The sequence below is a fragment of the Lonchura striata genome, chromosome 1, assembly GCF_046129695.1.
Source record: "Lonchura striata isolate bLonStr1 chromosome 1, bLonStr1.mat, whole genome shotgun sequence".
NCBI classification, from domain to species: Eukaryota; Metazoa; Chordata; class Aves; order Passeriformes; family Estrildidae; genus Lonchura; species Lonchura striata.
Genome location: NC_134603.1, coordinates 135,127,980 through 135,147,210, shown reverse-complemented (window position 1 = coordinate 135,147,210; position 19,231 = coordinate 135,127,980). Strand labels below are relative to the sequence as shown.

The 19,231-nt window shown below is 40.6% G+C and overlaps 1 protein-coding gene across 2 annotated transcripts in view; it reads left to right on the top strand.

Moving 5' to 3' along the window:
- The first annotated feature begins 2,951 nt into the window (after positions 1 to 2,951).
- The window catches only part of ZNF804B (zinc finger protein 804B), a 224,989-nt gene continuing 208,709 nt past the window's right edge, over positions 2,952 to 19,231 (top strand). Inside the window, exon 1 of one of the 2 annotated variants that reach the window (XM_021551719.3) lies at positions 2,952 to 3,116. In XM_021551719.3, coding sequence (XP_021407394.3) covers positions 3,009 to 3,116 — 108 coding nt within the window. In that variant the 5' untranslated portion in view covers positions 2,952 to 3,008. Of the gene's footprint in view, positions 3,162 to 19,231 lie in introns of both variants that reach the window. The other variant, XM_021551717.3, reaches the window with a different exon arrangement.

Here is a 19,231-nt window from a genome sequence, read left to right as displayed (position 1 = left end):
ATGAAAATACTAATAGTTAAGGCTCATATTTCTACATGACCTGTGATGAAAGACAAGAAGGTGCTGCGTCTCCAGAGACTTTGGGGAATGTTCAGGGTGTGTTATAATTAATACCTAACTGTTCATTTTGACAACACTTAATCTCATTTTCTTAGACCTGCATCCTACAGATTATTTATAAATTAGATTGGTGGTCACAGTCACTATTCCCTCGAGTTTGAAAAGTGAAGGGAGCCCAAAATGACTTCTACTTTTCACAGCAGGGTCAATTGAGCACATCATCTTCCTCAGCAGGATAAAATGAATATTGTGCAGCCTACTCAGGGGAAAATAAATTCTGTTTCACACAATACTAGTAAATGAGCTGGGGAAGACTCTGTAAGTTTAAAGAGGAAAGTAGTGTCCTTTGTATCTACAGCAAAGCACTTGAACCATTTCAGCCTATGCTGAACCTCCTGTGCAGGTGGCATGGCCAGTCTGACCACATGGCTGCAACACCATCATGCATCTCCAGCCAATGCACATGGTCCTCTGCAACCTCTCCCTCACCTTGTAACAGAGCATCTGCAGCCTCATGGAGCAAAGGACTTTCCATGTCTCTTCACAACAGAAAAGGAATGGAGACCTTTATGCAAGTTGTTGAGATGAGTTGTAAATTCTCATTCTCTTTCTATTCTGTATACAGCTGCATCATAGAGAAGCAAAGTTTTTGGAAGTTTATTTCATTGCCAAAGAGAAAAGGTGCTTGTCTTTACTTCCAGATACATATTCAGTGCAGAGTCAGAAAGATAAGGTGCAGACCAAAATTCAAAGTGAAGATAATACTTTTATCTTTAACAGGTTTGCAGAGGAATTATTTCAGGAAAAACTGAAAATATATATGCCAACAAGAATAAATTTCAAGTCACTTACATAGCTGTGACTTCTGTGACTTGTAGGAGGAAATCATAAAAGCTCCTTTTCACTACCAAATTTACAGTGGACTACTTTTTTTTTTATCAGTACAGTATCACAATTACTCAAACTCCACTTTATAATGCAATTTCTTCCTTCAGAAAAGTCTTCCAGAGGTATTTTACAGGCATTGTATTACTACCAGGCTTCAAAGCCTGATCTGTACTGATTCATGGGACTGTTTAATCTATGATCCACAACAACCTTTGGCAAGGAGTCCCACAGCTCAACCACACATAATGCAGAGTCAAATCCTTTCATTTATTTCACGCCTAATTTTACCATCTTATTTTGGCCCCCATCTAAAAGGTTTTTACATTGCAAAACACTGTATGATGGTTAACATATGGATATTCTTAATACATTACTTCCACCTTTGGTTATTACAAATTCAGAATTAATATGTTCTATTTATGACATTGTTAATATATTTATTAATAAAATACATAATAATATATTTGATTATTTATATATACATACATATACAGACGTAGTAAAACTTAATATGGTATGTGAAATGCTATATGATGCTGCATACTAGGAGTGTGCAACACCAAGGTACATAAACAGTCAAAAAATAACATTTGATTTGTCATGATCTCTTTGATCCAGTCTGGTGGATTGTGTGAGATTTTCCTTTTATTTTTATTAGGTTCATAAAAAAAAGCTCTTGAGAATCTAAAATTAGAATGATTGTGGCTTATCAGTTTCATTCATTAAATAACTGAATGCATATGTTTTTAGAAGATTAAGTGAAAAAACGGAAACAATTCTTATCTACAGTTTAAAGCAATCTACTTCGAAGAAATGAATGATCTGCAGGTGACTACTAAGGCCGTGTGATATATTGATTTATTTTATCGACTTAGCAAGCAGCAGAGCAGACATGATACTTGTGACCTGATGAGAAGAAACTGAGTCTGAACAAGTGGGTCCGAGGTACCTCGCACCTCCGTCTTGCAGAAGGGGAGAGAACAACCTGTTCCAGCTGTTTCCTGGGGAAGATTTTCATACCTGCGATTCTGTGTAAATCACTGAGGTGGTAAATGACACCACGCACCTAAATTCAGCGTTTTCAGAGGGGACGATGGAGGCAAGCCCAGGCACAAGCCGGGGGATGTCCGGGCAGCCTGGCAGCGGCGCGCAGCCCCTCCGCAGTCCGGGGCCAGCCCGGGCTCCCGCCGGCGCAGCGGCGCTCCCCGGCACCGCGCCGGGACGCCGAGTGCCCGTGGCGTGCACGTCCCTGCCCGGGACAGCGGCGGGGAAGGAGGCTGAAGGGATGCCGGGGACAGGTGGAAGCGCAGCCAGAGGCGGGCGGGGACGGGAAAGTTGGGCGAAGAGAAGGAGGGCGGTCAGAGCACTCCGCTGCCTTCCCCCCTTTCCCGGCCGCTCCGCCCGGGGCTGCCGGCGTCGTTCCCCTCCCCGAGGCGGCAAGGGGCAATGTCCTTCCACCGCCGCCGCCCCCGCTCCGGCCCTACCCCTCCTCCGCCCCCCTCGCACCGCCTCCCCCCCCCGGCGGAGGTGAGGCGAGGCGCAGCGCCGACTGCGGCGGCCGTGCGGGAGGAGTGGGGTGGCGGAGACGGTGCGCGGCGGCATCCACCGCCCAGCCCGGCGCTGGGGACAGCCATGGGGAGCAGCCGCCGCTCCAGCTGTCGCGGAGAAACTCCCCTCCGGATGTCAGCTGCGGGTGGCCTGGTCTGAGGAGGAGGAGGAGGAGGAGGAGGAGGAGGAGGGAGAGGAGGAAGGGCCGTAGCAGCGGCGGACTGTGCAAGTTGCGCTGTGCCCTTCTTCTCCCCGGCCCGTCTCCCACCCGCGGAGCAGCATGCGGACTGGCCTCCGCGCTCCCTCAGATGTGCTCTGGCTGCCGCCGCCTTCAGTGCATCCTGCTGCTGGCAGCGCTCACCCGGGCGCTGGATGAGACGGGAGCGGGGAGATCGCTGCTGCGGTTCCGCCCGCTCCTTCATGCGGGCTTCTGCTCCGGCGGAGCTCGCAGCGCCGCCGCGGAGGAGCCGGGCTGCCCGCCCGCCCCGCGCCCGCCCGCCCGCGGGGCCCGCATGGCGTGCTACCTGGTCATCAGCTCCCGGCACCTCAGCAACGGGCACTACCGCGGCATCAAGGGCGTCTTCAGGGGACCGCTCTGCAAGAAGGGCGCTCGCTCGCCGGTAACTGCCACCTCCTCGCCCCCTCCCTCACTTGCCCCCCGCACGGTAGGAGCGGTGCGGGCGGATGCCCACGCTGGGGGCGGCCGGCGCGGCGCGGCTGCGGGGGGCGTGGGGCGTGGGCTCCGGCTCGGTCCCGCTCTGCGGGGCCCCGTGTGGGCGCTGCCTCGCCGGCCGGCTCGCAAAAGTTTCTCCGTCGGCGGCCGCCTGCGAGCGGCCGCGGGGACGGGGATGGGGGCGGTGCTGGCGCTCGGCAGCGGGGCGGGGGGGCTACGGCTTAGCTGGGGTTATCCGCGGACCGCGTCTCGGGCTCGTGCCCAGGGACAGGCTAATTTCTGATGCTTTGGTGGGAAGTTGGAGACTGGTAGAGGGGAAGGCGCCGTGTCGGCTCCAGGTGTCGCGGTTTAGTACCTTGTCCAAGGTTTTGACGCGGAGGAGGAGGGAAGCGATCGTCCTTGTGGACTCGTCCGCTCAAAGATGCACTTGCGAGTTTGTGTGAGGCGCGTTGTGAGCTACCTGTCGAGACCGACACCTAGGTAGAACACGCGTGAAGTTCGGGGCGGTCCTACGGAGACTGCAGACCCGTCGAGCTACCCTAGACGGTGTCCGTGAGTCGCTAAAGGCGTTTCGTAGGGGCGAACGGGAGTCCTGCGCTGCCGGGGGCAGCGGGGCAGGAGAGGCCGCCGAGCGCAGGTGACAGGAGGCACGATGGCTGCTGCCTCTCCACCGCCTCCCCGCCGTGGCTGTGGCGTCGGAACCTCCTCCGTAATCGCCACCGAACTTTCCCTGCCACCGTGCGGGTGTCAGTGTGCGACATACGGAGGGGTACGGAGCTGCCGCCCGCCAGCCGGCCTTGCACGAGTACCAGGGACACCTTGAGCACACTGGCGGGGTTCCCTGGGCTTCGGCAATGCCAGGTGTGCCCTGCAACACATCCTCACCCTAAATGCCTTACAGGAACTAAAATCTGCTTTCCTCTTTCCTGACTTCCAATGACGAAAAATGACAAATATTTCACTATGCTGCCAAAATCCCTTCTGTGTTGTGCACTAGCACTCTGATAGAGCATCTAAGTCCTTCCCTTTTACTGCTGTGCCTGTCGTGTGCAGTACAACACAGCGGCACCACAGGTATCATCGATCGGTCATTGGCTGAGCTGCGCTTGTGTTCTTTGACCCATGGAGCTGATCCACTTTCCACTTTCCTGTGTGGAATGCCTTGAAATGCAGGCAACATTTACTGAGATCTCTGTTCAAAATTAGGTCAAAAGGAAAAAAAGTCTCAAAGATGTAAAATGTGAACAAGCTTGATTGTAAATACTTCTGATTCAGTAGAACTTTAACAACTGATGGTCGAGTAGTATCAGAAGCCTGGGAAGATACCACTCTGAATATTATGTTCCAAATCCTTCACTTTTCAATTTCTTTCTCTTTGTAACTGCCTAGTGAGTATGTACACCACTCCTCTCCATCTAAATACTTAATGAAATAAATTTGTCTGACTCCACTAACAAATTATCATTTTAAACACAGTTCCACTAACAAATAATCATAGTCGTGCTACCAGGTGGGAGTAATTTTTGTTAAAATGAAAGTAACAGAGAAGAAGACCAATGAAAATTGATGTTCTGTATTATTTCAAGGTATATTTTAAAAAGGATTTTGTTTTAAATTGAACCATCTTAGTCTTAAGCCAACCATCTGGGGTTTAGTGGAAAAGGAAGAAAGCTATGAAGTTGAAAATTAATCTCAAGCCTCTTTCACTGTATAGTGAGATTTCATGTGAGATTTCCAGAATTTGAAAAAAAGTAGCAAGAGCACTTCATATTGCTTTTCACTAAGACTGAACATCTTGTTTACTAAATTTGTATTACCAGGAGTTGCTGTTTCATATGTTTTGGGGCCATTTCTACAGAAAGAACTGAATTTTAGCAATCCTTTGCTCTCACTCTGAATTCTTGAGGGAAAAAATTTATTTCTGTACATATATATATATATTTAAAATTTTTCTTTGTTTTCTTTTGCCTTTTTAGTGGCAACTCTTTGAAGCTAGTCAGGCTTTGAGGTCATAGGCTAAGCCCTTTGGAGTGGGTATGCTGGACAGCTCATGGGAGTAAAGGTGCATGATAAAGTTTTATTAATGCTAGGTAATTGTAGCTGTGTAGCTTTTTCATGTATTTGATATTTTGAATTTACTATTGGTTTATAATAGACTATTTTCATATTTTGATACCAAAGTTCAGATTTTAGAAGATAAATAAAGGATGCTCAGTTGGTACAGAGGTTAATAGTTTGCAATTAAATACTGAAAGTCATGATTAATTTGCATGTGCCTACAAATTTATAACTTTCCAGACCATATCCTTCTTCCTTATCAGTGTGCATGAAGTTGGTAGCTTTGAACAGCAAAAATCTCCACTGGATACATTTTCCATTATGGATGTGGGAGTCATGCATATTGAGATTTAATATTAACTGTGGTAGTAAAATTGTTTTAAACATGAAAAATGCCCCACATAACACAAACAAACTCTCCAGCTGTTGAGTTAAACTTGTGACCTCTTCTTATACTTAAGAAGGAAGTCTTAGGCAAGTGGCATTTATTTGTGTTCCCTGTGCTGTGCTTTTACTTAATCCCTCCCGATTATAACTTCGAAAGATACAAGTTATGTCTTGCAGTCATTTTTAAAATGTTGAGTCAAAAGCAGGCTTGAAGATTTGATTTTATCATTTGTACCATTAAACAATCTTCTGTTTGTACACTATGAGTGATCTTATGCATGAGACTACGTAGCCTTTAATGGATAACATGTACCTTTCCATAAAGTGTTCTGTATTAATAGACCATGAAATGTCAGTAGACTTAAGGCTATGCTTTATGAAATGAGAACAGTGGTGAATATTTTAAATACCTTTATCAAATTTCATGGTTTTATGAACAAGGATTTTTTTCAGTCTGGGTGTTTATGGAGTATTTATTTTGCCTACTTTTCTATTATTGTACCAGGAACAATTTTGGTCCTTTCTGGTATGCAGAGAGACCTTTAGCTGTAGCAGTTTGTATAAGTAGAAGATATGTAGAACTACACGGATTACACACTTTGGGTATGTAAAGAATTTGTTGTGGGTTGTCATAAAATCCTTTAAAAATTTTACCTTGCCTTTGCCCACTTTTATATATTGGAGAAGGGACCAGCTATGAATATCGTGCAGTTAGTGGTGATGAATTCAGAAAGAGTGGAATTAGAAGCAGTCACCAGTGAATCCTTTATCAGTGGAGTCTGATGGCTTGAATATGATGCCAACATTACTAAGTATAATGGACAGTAAGCCAATGAAGGAAGCTGCTTATTTTAAAGCACAGCTGATTCTGTGCTTTAAGCTTTTTTATTTTATCTGAAAAGTTATATTCAGGAGCATATTATGAGCAAATATTCTATATCTGAAAATTGCTGTTTAAGGAAATTCATTATGATACAGTGATGTTACTTACACTTCAGAGTGATGATACTGCCTGCAGGATTTTTGAGTCATGATTAGATTACATTGATCAGTGTACTGATTTCACTTTTTGAAGTCATGATAGATAATGCTGTCATACTGACCTACAGCCCAACCTGCTCAGAGGTTTTCTGCCGTGCTTCACAAGCCTGTCAAAGCTGGCACTGAAAAGGACTTGCCTGCAAAACTTTTAATGAAACTTCCAGGATGCAGCAGAAAATGGTACTGGGAACTCAGCAGATGGCCCCCTTGCTTCTGAATCATTTCTAAGCTAAGGATGTTATTAGGGTACACTGTTCTTCCTGTGGCTTTTTAAGATAAGATATAAACAAAGTCTAGTTTACTACTCAGTATTTAAAGATCCCTTTGAATTTTGAAGGAAATAGAAGGCTCAGAAGACCCAGTGCCTTAGCCAATTTCTGACTTGGCTAATTATTTTTCTTCCGTTGTTCCCTGCAGCTTCAGCTGAATGCAGTATTTTTCATGTACTTCTCTAAGCTGTTTTCAAATAAAGCTGTCAAGCAGCTGCTCCATTGCACTTGCTGTTTGCCTGAGTTCTTTGGGTTCTTGGGGGCAGGAAAGGCTTTTCTGTTACCCAGAGTTACCTTTAAAAAAGCACAGCTCTCACCCCATGTCCAGAGGCTGCTCCTGCAGTTCTAATTAAGTACATTGTAGGTACTTGAAAATAATGACGGTTTAGTTGACACTGAGCCATAAGCAAGCTGTTTTAGCTCTAAAGCAAATATAACCAGGACTGAGTAGCACCTTAGCACTCTCTGAAGCAGACAACAACACAAGGCACTTGGAAACTTCGAAAACTTAAGTGAGCCTGAGGACTGAATGACTGCAAATAGAGAACAGGAGGGACACAGCACAGGCAGCTGTCTCCGTCTGCCTGAGAGCAATGCTAGAAACACTGGCATAACCAAGTCTGCCACAAAGTGACAGTGTTGTGTTTGCCACCAGCCAGTGGCAAACCTGTGCCAAACACAGTTGTCACAAAGCAATTTAAAGGCTAGACATGATGCATGCATACCATGTGAAATATGGTTTAGGTACAGCAGGTTAAAGGAGGAGCCACCAGATACCTGGGTGATTATTGGAAGACCAAAAAGCTTGTGCCTTTCTGACTGTGAGCAAGTCACCTTTAGGACTGTGTTGCACTCTCAACAGCACTGAAAGCAGAGAGCAAGGGTATGCTGGAGCATTACAAGGAAAATGCATGAAAAGTAAAATTTAAGTTAGGAAACAGAGTGTAAAGGGGGTGATAATAAACCAGCAACTCTAATAAATAGTCCTGCAAAAGGAAAGGGGAGAAAAACCCCAACTTCACTAACAAAATATTATGGAAAGGAAAAAGGGAGAAATCGTAAAGAAGATGGAAAATTGTACTTTCACTTTTCTGTGCCAAAAGCCTCTGGCAGCTGCCTCCAGCAAAATAGGCTGCCTGCCAGGGCGGATTCTGTGCACTCTTCTGAAGGCTTGGAGCTGGCTTACAGAGGTATCTGCCTTACACAAACCAAGGGCAGGCACTCCTGCTAACTGTTTCTGATCTCATTGATTCCTGGCACTTTGTGTCTCAGAGTGGGCTGAGTGTGTTTCCTACCAGCCCTCCTGCCTCCACTGTGCTGGAGAATATGAGCATTCCTGCAGCCCACACTCCACCTCACAGTGACCTTATTTCCTGATTTCATGGTTCCTATTATGGTGTTTTTGTGTAGTTCTGCAACATGTGAGAAGCAGAAAGAACTTTCACATAATGGGAATGTGCTTTTTGCCACATGTAGCCTTGCTGCTCATGCCTTGTATTAAACCTGGAATCTTATCACTTCTGAGCAATTTTGATTCTAATTCAGTGAGTGGGTAGCAATTTGTATATAGCATTGCAATTAAATTTAATAATCTTCAACCAATTTCTGCTGCGGCCATTTCTTTCATCCACAATTAGCAATAATGTTAAACAGGTGCTTTATGTCTGACAGCACCTCTCCTGTAGTCTAATATTTTTATTGGTCCCTCAATTGAGTTTGTAAACCCAGATCAATTTCTCTGTTATTTTGCATTTAACAATGCTTGTTTGTCCATTAGTTCCAGAATTATTGCCACTACATCCATTTACATTCTCACTTTCAGTTCACATGTATTTTACTCACCCAGAGCATAGCAGTTTGGTGAGTTTTCTTATTTTATTTTTTTTTAATCCTGAGCTGTGTACAAATTTGAAAATTAATGTAGAGACCTGGTGATTGTGAAACAGGTGCTCCCTTGGATGGTGGTTTGAGCTGCTACCCAGGCTCGAAGCATTAAAGGCTGTTCCTCTGCCTGTTCAGCCCCTTTTTGTGGACTCTTGCCCATGTGTGCTGTCCATGGTATGCACTTGCTTGTCTTTGCTGGGGAGGATGCTCCAGTTCCTTCCTCTGTCTAAATGAATGCTTTGTTTTGACCACTTTACAACTAAATAAACTGAGTAACTTCATTTATGCAAATGCTTGCATGTGAGACTAGATTCCTTGAAAAGAAAACTGTGGTCAAAAAAAAAAAATTCATCATCTGAATCTACTTATTCCCTACCAAAGCTTTGCAAAAGTCCCCTGTAAAAAGTACCTAAATGGAGAAGAAAAAGAAAGCTTTTAAAGGCTGTCCAGAATGTAGGAATTTTTCTCTACTTCAGTTTTTCTAGTGGACTGTATAGCCTTTGGCTGCAAGGCTTGGGTCTTTTAGTTTGGGTATTGGGATTTTTTTTTTTTAGGTGGGTTTTTTGCAGTGGTGTATTTTTTTTTTTTGTTAGTTTTTGTTTGATTTGTTTGTTTTGGTTTGTTTTTTTGGTTTTGTGTGGGTTTGGTTTGGTTTTTTTTTTTTTGTCTGTTTGTTTTTCATTTAGCATGAAGAACCTTTTATAAGTCTTTTTATTATGACACAACTGATCCCTTTAGAAGACTCAATCATTACCTGCAAATGTAATTTTACTCACTTGTCCAAGGGAAAATGTTGACTTTTCTGTGGAAAAAATAGACATTCAAAATGTTTTTATCTGCCTGCTGCAGTACTTTTATTTTAAAATGTCAATGTTCTACACTGTAAGAAGACTAGTTTTATACTGTTTTATGTGTCTATGAAAAACAGTGCAATGCATTTGTTACAAAACAGAGCAGAAGCTGTAGACTCTCTTTTAGAGCTCAAGAGTTAGGATCTTACTATCTAAGTTTTGTACACCTACCATGGTAAGAAAATGGATTAGGAATAACTTACATAAAATGTCAAATTAAATTTATTACAATATAAAGTTAATGTTATAAAAAAGTACAGATGCATGCGCTTGCAGGAACCAGAGCTCCCAATGTAACATACAGTACCAGTAAAATCCAGTTTGACCCTCCCAAGAATTAAGCAGTGTTCACTGGAGAATTAGCCATTTTGTAAACATATGTGCCTTCAGCAGTCTATGCCTATAAACATATCTGAATAGCAATAAGAAGATCCTTTAAAACCTTTCAGCAGTCACACTGACAGTTGTGAGCACTGTGTTTTGAAGATTCAACCTGCTCTGCTTTTAGCCTTTAAACCTTACAAACTCTGAAGGAAGAGTACTGAAATGATTTTATTTATGTTGATAATCTGCACAGGTGATATGACTACTGCAATATTAGAGTCAGATATCTAAAGTTCAGTCCTGCATTTCTGTATTTTGTGTGGGGACACATCACTGCTTGTCTTGTACTATCACCTGCAGGGCTCAGGTATCAAGATTAGCCATGGGGTAGGTACACACACCTGAAGATGCTCTTCACTGTGCAGAATGTATTGTTCCATGCCCAGTCAAAAGGCACTTTAAGGACAGTTTTTTCTTTATTCTTTTTTTTTTTTTTTATAAGATTAGACTAAATTTATGTGCATGCTAGATAAGATGTAAACATCATCAAAATTTTGTCCCAGTTTCATAGTTATGCATAATGATAATTGGCAAGCTGGTTCAAGTAAAGAAATAGAACTATTGCTGGGAGATTGCATGCAGCTTTGAAACAATTCATACATTAATCAACTCTACTTGATATCAATTTTTCAATTGATGTTTTCCCTGGAATATGTTCTAAAACAGATTTAGTGCTTTTGTGTCAACAGATATATTCTATCAATATTCTGCTCAGACTGAACTGGAGAGCTGTATTTGGTGTCTTTGAGAACATTCTCAGTTGTAATCAGCTGTAAATCTGCAGCCCTCATTTCCAACTTAGACTGCAACATGTGAGGAAGGCTTGGGAAACTAGATTATAAAGTGTAAGAAGAGAGTTCCCTAAATACACCCTTTGATAGCAAAACATTTGCTAGATTATATTTTTGGGGTTAAAATTATAAATGAAATCTGTATGAATACTATGATCCGAGGGTCTGCTAGAAATGCAAATTCTTATCATTATTAAGGTGTTCTGAGTGTTTTTTTCAAATAAAAGTTTTCATATTCAGATATTTATAGCGCTAATTTTATTAGCTTTTGTGGGTTCCAGAAGTAACCAGTACAAATTGTTCATCTAAACCAATCTTTGTTTTTATGTGCTAATTATTAAATTTTTTAGTTTAAGTATGACTTCTGTGAGGTGTGTAAACTCTGTGCAAACTCTCATGGGTTTTATTGGGAGATCTAAGAAGAAGCTGGATGTGTATATTTCTGCCACCCTTTGTTAGACACTGAAAAACTGAGTTATGATCTTGATGTATTGAGCCTGCCCTTGAGCCCTTGTCTTTGCAAGAAGCTTCTGGTGATGCATTGCAGGTAGACAGAGAATGACTCTGCAGGATCCTTGCATCAGTTGCTTGGTGAATGTCGTGGTCCAAATGCTGGCTAAGGTGAGTGGTCGGTGGGCTGGATGATAGCAAGGATTCCGCAGCCTGGGACAGGCTCTGCCTGCTCCCAGGTGCTGCACTGATGGCTCCTCTGTGCCGGGAGGAATTATGGTGTAGGAGCACGATATCCAGAATTCCCACAACCCACATGGCCACAGGTCTGTGGCAAACAGCAGGTGAGGCAGAGAGGTATCTCAACACGGGGAGTGGCTGCCTGGTCTGATGGACACAGATCAGAAACTGGCACACAGCTGTTGAGGACTAGTTCAGGAAAAGAAACTAGAAACGTAATTGTGTAGGTCCTCTTAGGAAACAAATTCACAAGGTGATGTGCATGCAAGTAGTTTGTGTGTACCAAATAATAAATAAACATCCCATAAATGTCACTGAATATATATGCAACTCCTCCAAGCTGTCTGAATGCTTAACTGCTGTCCTTAGAAAGCTGTGCTACTGCTCTTCCTGTATAGAAGTCCAAGGCTGCTTTGTTGCATACATCTACAGGATGGGCACTGGCATTTTTTTCCTTCTGTAATGTATACAGAAGGAAAATATACACTTGCTTCACTTTAAAGAGAAGATAGCAAAACCCATATGAAAAAATAGTTTAGTCAGACAAATGAAGAAAAATCAGGTTGGTACTACATGAAAAGATTTCAATTTTCATTTGAATGATAACTACATCCTTGGCTATTAAATACAGAAAAGAGGCAATATAAGGAACAATGTTGGAGACACTGCTTATTCACAAATAAACATCACTTTTAAAAAGTTCTTTTTCTGGGAGAGAGTGATAAATTTTTGTGATGACTAATAACAGAAAAATCACAGATTTGTGTTCTTTTATGCAGATGTATTAATAGCCTATAAACCAAAAATTACATTGAAATAAGTATTGAGTATGTAAATTTACTGATTTTGCACTTTGTTCATCTTCTGCTGAAGACCTATTTATAACCAGTGAATTCTATACCATGAGCAACAGGAGATTCTTATTGTGCATATATACTGCATAACAGACACATTTTATTGCTTAGCATTATAATAAGCATATTTTATAAGTTAAACTTAAAAAATACAGATCCAATATTGTGGTCATTTATCTCAAAAGTAAACCCTTCCTGAAAAAGAAACAAAAAACTACCTTCAAATTTATTCCCTAGGGGACATGTCTTATTTGAAAATGATAACACTTGGTGGATAAAAGTACGCCTTTCATTTTGGCTACATTAATAACTCTGTGCACTGGGCTTTTTATTATATAAAGAAGATATGATGACTTGAAATAGAGAGTTGTGTCCATATGCCATGTTATTGCTTTTAATGGGGAAAGGATAATAGAGAAAATAAATTCATTGGGTTATTTTTTTTCTTTTGACAGCTATCTGCTGTTTATATTGTTATTTCTTCACCTTACAGAATCACTGAAGTTGCAGGTGATTCAATTTGATATCTGTGGGTTGTGGAATCAGTCTTTAAATATTTATGTTGATTTGCATATATGACAGCTTTCATCGGTAAAGACCATTATAAACAGCAAATTGGAAGAAGTTAGAAAATTCCTTTCCTTGAAAGGGATTTAATCAAGTTTACAGAATAACTTAACAGAGCTTGCATAAACTTCACAGTCAATAAAAACCAAAGGCAGAAAAATGTGCTTAAAATCTACACCAAAAATGTTTTGTTTCCACCGTGTATTCTCAAAGACTTGCTCTTTAAGCTGCAGCAAATGAGGATTACTGATTATGTACACTTTGAAATATTCCAGTAAAAAACAGTTCTCAAGGCCTTTCTTTTTAAATCTGGAGTTCATCTGTAAACTTCAGTAATAAGGAAACCTTCCGTTTTCCTCCACTGAAATACAGTTATCCGAAACATTTCCCAAAACTTGTCTTGTTGTAATATTTTTTCCTACTGTTCTGACTAGCACTGTTTGAATAACAAAACTATGATTTAAAATTACTTGAAATATTTAATTTTAAAAAAACTATTTTAACTGCTGTGATTTATTATTGCACCAGGCAGTAAAATAACCTTCAACTAAAAAAAAAAAAAAAAGGAAAAAATCCTAAACTCAGGAATTCCAAACTACCCCAAACATGCCCCCAAACATAGCAAAATTATCAGCATGTGAGATCACCATGAATTGATGAATCACTGACAGCCTTTCTTCCTATGTCTGCTTAAGTAAAGTTCAGATCTTGACCTTCTGCTTGCCTGGGAGCCATTATAGAAATCTAATGAGCTTCCTGATGGTCTTTTAAGAGTAATAACTGATTAAGTAATTGTAGCACCTTATGCTGAAGTGTTTTAACTACTCAAAGACTTCTGAGTCTCTTCCTACTGCTCAAGTTATATGATTCAAAAGAAATTGTTCCTTTTTATCATTGTAAGGTACTTCTCTATGTTTATTCTTCTAACCTCTGGCTAATAAGGATGGTGACTGCAGGCATTAGGCATTAGACAGCCTTAAAAAGATTGATGCTTCTGATTACAGCATACTATAGGATAAATTGTAGGGTTCAAGTCTCTCACAGAGTTAAAAAGGATATGTGGTATCTAAAGAAACATAAAGGTGTCTATTTTCTACTTGATGATACTAATATATTTTGATAAGATCTGCATATTAAGAACAAGCCCTCAAATACAGTGATTTAGTACTGCAATTGTACACTACTTCACAGTGAGGAGAACAAACAACAAAAATGTGAATCCTTGCCTCTGCTCTGAAGGACAGTGAACAAAGACTTGTAGGAATTACAGCTGGCAGGTGTGGAGAGAACTCGGTTTTCAGAAGTGACTGGTGAGAGAAGCGGAAGGGGGACAGTAAATGTGAATGGGGAGGTTAATTGGAAAGTAAATGAGTTTGCTACAGAAAGCTATGAGGCTCAGATCCTGAAAGGCAGTGTGTGTGCATTAGTAAACAACACCAGGGACTGTGCCAGGCATTGGAGCTTAATCGGCTAAACAATGAAATTGTTAGTGTTGTTTCCAGTATGTTTGTGCTGTTCAATAAGTAGCATTGCCCCAAACATATCTTGGAGAGAGTTTGGGACCGAGGACAGGGCAGAAACATTAACATTGCTGCAGTTTCAATTCCAAGAGAGTTTAACAGCACTAATGAGCTGCTCAGTGACAAGTAAAATCTTCCTTTTTTTAACTAGTTTTGAAATCCTACCCGTGTTTGGAACTGCAAACCACCTGCAGGGCAGACCTCTCAGACATTGTTGTTCCCAAAACTGTAACTGCATTGAGAGAATGGTGGGTGTCATAAGTCGAAATTGTGTTGGGAAGCATTGTGAAAAAAAACAGAATTGATGGCACCACTAGTGCTTCAGCCTATGTCTGGACCCTCTCCAGTTACCAGAATTAGTGCAACCTGGGCTCCAGCTCCATCAAACTCTGCCAAAAATAGGACAGTGCTGGTGTTGGGACTTCTCAAGATTGAAGGGTAGTGGCTGGATCTCCTGACAGCAGTCTGGTGGTTGGATCAGATGAAGTGGGTGGATTTCTTCACAAATCCCATTACAAACCTGTGTCGTGCTCCTGACAGGAGGATTCCAAATAAATGTGATACACATATGCTGACTGAAGGAGAGAAAGTTCAGCTTTACCATTCAGACAGCAAGCTTCAAAGACAAAGAGTAGATGAGAGACTATTGGTGAATCATAATGAGCTTCTTCAAGTACCTTCTGTATTTTCTTCAAGAATTCTTAAAATTCACAGGAAGTAGACATGCACAGCGGCTGTTCAGGGTAGAATTTTAGCTTGTGTAAATCAATCTGTTAAATTGATTGCATTTTCTAAGGCTGTTTTATGCCAGAAGGATTTGGTCCTCAGATTTTATTTAGATTTTGTTTAGTAAGTAATGTGGCTAAAGTTAGTGAATACTAGTTTCTAGGACCTCCAGGGTGGAAGCATCATTGTAATTCAGTCACAGAATTTCAGTTAGAAGGAAAATGCAACTGTGCTCCAAATATAAAACCTTATATATTTTTGCTGGACTCTGTAAAGTGACTGTCTTTTCTGTATTACTGAAACACAAACAATGCTGGTTAAATACAAATCATATTGCTATAGCAAAACTATTCAAGCAGTTAACATCTTTCTCTTTAGGGAGCACATCTTTGATTTGCAGACTTCCCTGAGATAACACACACAGTTTGACTCAGAACTTGCTGCCACATTCCTTATCCTCATAGCAGGTAGGTGTTCATTAAGAAGGACAATTATGAGTTATTCACTGTGGGATGGTGTTATACTAGATATTTTAGAGGCTCATCATAGTAACATTGGGGGCCACTTAATTTTAGGAACCAGATTTCTGGTTGAAATAAACCAGATCTTAGTAAAATACATTAAAAAAAAAAAAATCACTTTTTATCTTTCCAGAAGAAGAAAAGCTCCTCAGAAATCAGTTGCAATTTTTGCTGGATTACAAATGTAGAGCAGTGTATTCTTGACATGTGAATTAGTGATCAGACTTTATATCTCAATATTAGCTAATATTAATCCTAATCTAGTATTATCTTAATAGCTTAATATTAAACTAATATCCAATTCTCTGCTGTTACAATTTTTGTGCCTGAGTGAGTGACTAGGCTAGTTAACCAGTTAAGCTTAGCTGTTGGCCTAATGAAGTGATTAGTTTCTTATGAAGGACAAGTGTCATTTTCAGGTTTCATTTGAAGTCTAATGCATTATCCTTTATTAACATAAAATGGATTTTCTGGATTTGTATGTTTAGCTGCCCTGTTAGGGATTGCTGTTTGTTTGTTTTCCTTTAATTACAGTGTTGCAAAGCTGTTAATTTCCTCTAAGATAATATGTACCAGAAACTTGCCAACAGTCATTATCTGTAAGGCTTCTTGAGGAAGAATCCTGCCCTTTAATGGCTTCAGGGGGATCCTGTCCACTGATAAAACAGGAGGGCTGGCATTTATTTCCATGCAGGATGTGTTTCTTCACAGCACTTGAGAGTCACTGTGCTGCTTCAGTCCTGCAGGTGAGTGCACAGGGGCAATGCTGTGGAATCTGTGTGACTGCAGGTCACTGGGTGCTGGGAAGCTTTTGAGCTCCATGCTTTGCTGGACAAAAGGGATTCACCCTTGGGAGGTCTTATTGCTGTCATGTTATTGATGGCACCATTCAGCCAGCGAGAGATCTCATTGCCTTGGTCTGCTACCTGAAGTTGGTAAATATTTCCATTGTGATTCTAAGTCCAGGAAAATGACATCTGTGGGTATGCCAGAGGGCTTGTGAGACTGCTTCAATTTCTCCAACTGCAGTAGATTTATATGATGACTTTCTGCTGGCCCATTGCTTGGAACATCTTCTAGCAGAGTTACACACTGTGGTACCAACAAGGCAGTGCTCTGTCCAAAAGTTCAGGAGGAAACGAGCATGAGAATAATAAGAACTGTCTTGGGAAGGTGAAAGGAAAAGGAAAAAAAAAAAAAAAAAAAAAAAAGGGAAGCAAAATATGAGGAAACATACTTTTCTTTTTTAATTTTTTTTTCCTTCCCATTGGTTTAGTTTTCGTAATGCTAGCAAGCTGGAGAAAAGGTATTCATCCATGGCCAAAGGTCTGCAACATGATAGCAGATCTAAAATAATTGACACAAAGAAGTAAAAGCTTCTGAAAGCAGAATTTTGGCAATTTTGAATTAGGATATTTTTGCTCTCCCAGTAGCTGGTTAATGAATTAGTCCACAACTGCAGCTGGAAATCAAGTCAGCTCTTTCACTGTGATATTTAGCCTTCTGGCACTGGTTTAATCCCACCCTAAAGGCAAATGAAACATAGATACAAATTACATAGGGTTTTAGTTAATTTATGTGTTCTTTGTGTGTATATATAGGTTACAGGCAATGTGATTGAAGTAGGGCTGGTTTTAGTATGCAGATGGGTGAACTGTCTCCCCAGCATGACTGTAATTCCAGTGTTTTTATTAGTGTGTGCAAACTATAAATTGTTGCTTTTTTATCACTGTGAGTGTGTTTATCACAAACTACAAGTTGAAAAAATGCAGCTTTTGTCAGAGCAAGAAGAAGGGTTTTCCTCTTCAGGTATGGTCCTGAGAATGGTTTTGACTAAAGGAGGGAATGAATCAATATCTTTTCTAGTTGCAGGACCACACCTTTTCATGGCAGGTATGTCCCTAGGAAGTGTGGTTTTTAGGCAGGCATGTGCAATAATTTATGTCTGAGCCATTTGTTAATATTGGCAATGTGTCACGGGTGCTCAAGTGCTGATGGCAGGCTGGGGACAAGATGCAGCAGCAGGTCACTGCTTCATCCCTGCACCCTTGCTGGCATTTTACACAGGAAAGGGTCAGAAAAGTACATTATTTACCCCCTAACCTGTACAGGAATGGATCTGTGCTTCTCTGAGCTCTTTCAAGGAGTTTTACTGAGTTTGACTTTCATGATTTTCAGCAAAATCTCTTGAAAAAAATGTTTATAGAGAATCCTGGCTTCCACGCAATTACTCTGCCATATGCAGTGGCACATCTTACTCATTCTGTGAACGTTTTAAGTTCCCAAGGGGATTTAAGAGTAAATACAATCGCAAATAAAAACTTAAAATATCAAATTAATTTTGTGTTACATACACAGAGTGATGGATAATGTCAGTTCAGGGCTTGAGCCTTCATATGTTGAAGTTGAGAAGATTTCTTGGTGTTATTTTGGTTTATGATTGACACATAAAGGTCTTGATTATTTTTCTAGTTGTATAAAACCCCATGTTATTAAATAAATATAGGCATAGTATATTAACAAAAAACAATGGCAAATGAGGAATGCTTCAAGTTCCTCCATAAAGAATACAATACAAAATTTGTCACAGCATTTTCTATTTTCATGGAGAAAAAATACATTTGCAATCCTATAATTATGTTCTGAAACAAAAATTCAGTCAGAGTACTTTTAAGTCATTATATTTATTATCTGTGTTAGAAAGTGGTAATTGGGGATTACTGAGTTTCTATCAGGTTTGGCTTAACAGCAAACAAGGTTAACATAAGTGGTTGTATAGCTGAGTTAATTTTAAATGATCTTTTGGGCTGAGATATTAAGGCTGAAATGCCTTTAAAGGAAGCTAAATGGGGCTTGTGTTTTGAATGTGATCTGATGTATAATTAGATTTCTCCTACAGAAAGGTTAGAAGCTGTAATCCAATGTTCAGAATCAGCAGCAGAACTGTGTCTTTTTAAATTTAGAAATGTATAAAATTTAATACAAGTTGATTTCAAAGATTTACATGCATGCCAATGTGAGGTTATTGGAAGGTACTGGATTTAAAACATTACATAATTTGGGATTATGCAAGATATTGTAAGTGATGTGAGGTTTTACTCTGGATGGTTGGGCTATTAAAGAGTGTGTGTTTGAGCAGTTGGCATCGTTAGCACGCCAAACACTGTCCATAGCAGTGCTTTTAAAGACTGCTGTGCCTCTGCTAATATTTTGTCATTTTTCAAAACTGAACAAGCTTAACACACTGCAGAGGTTGGCTAATTAATTTATTGAGAGTTTTTGGGACCAATAACTGACTATTTATCTCTATCCTTAATTAAGAAATTTTTGTAACTACTTTTTTGGTTTTCCTTTTTGTTCTTTCAAAAAAGGAAAATTATGGCAGTTTTAGCTCAAAATTTAGGCCAGATTCTTTTGGCTGATTGTTGAAATAGGGTTGCTGTGTTTTCTCATGAAGAGAGAACAATGTCTTTTTCACATGTATGCTTCCTATGCTAAATCAGCTTGAATTAAAGTTGC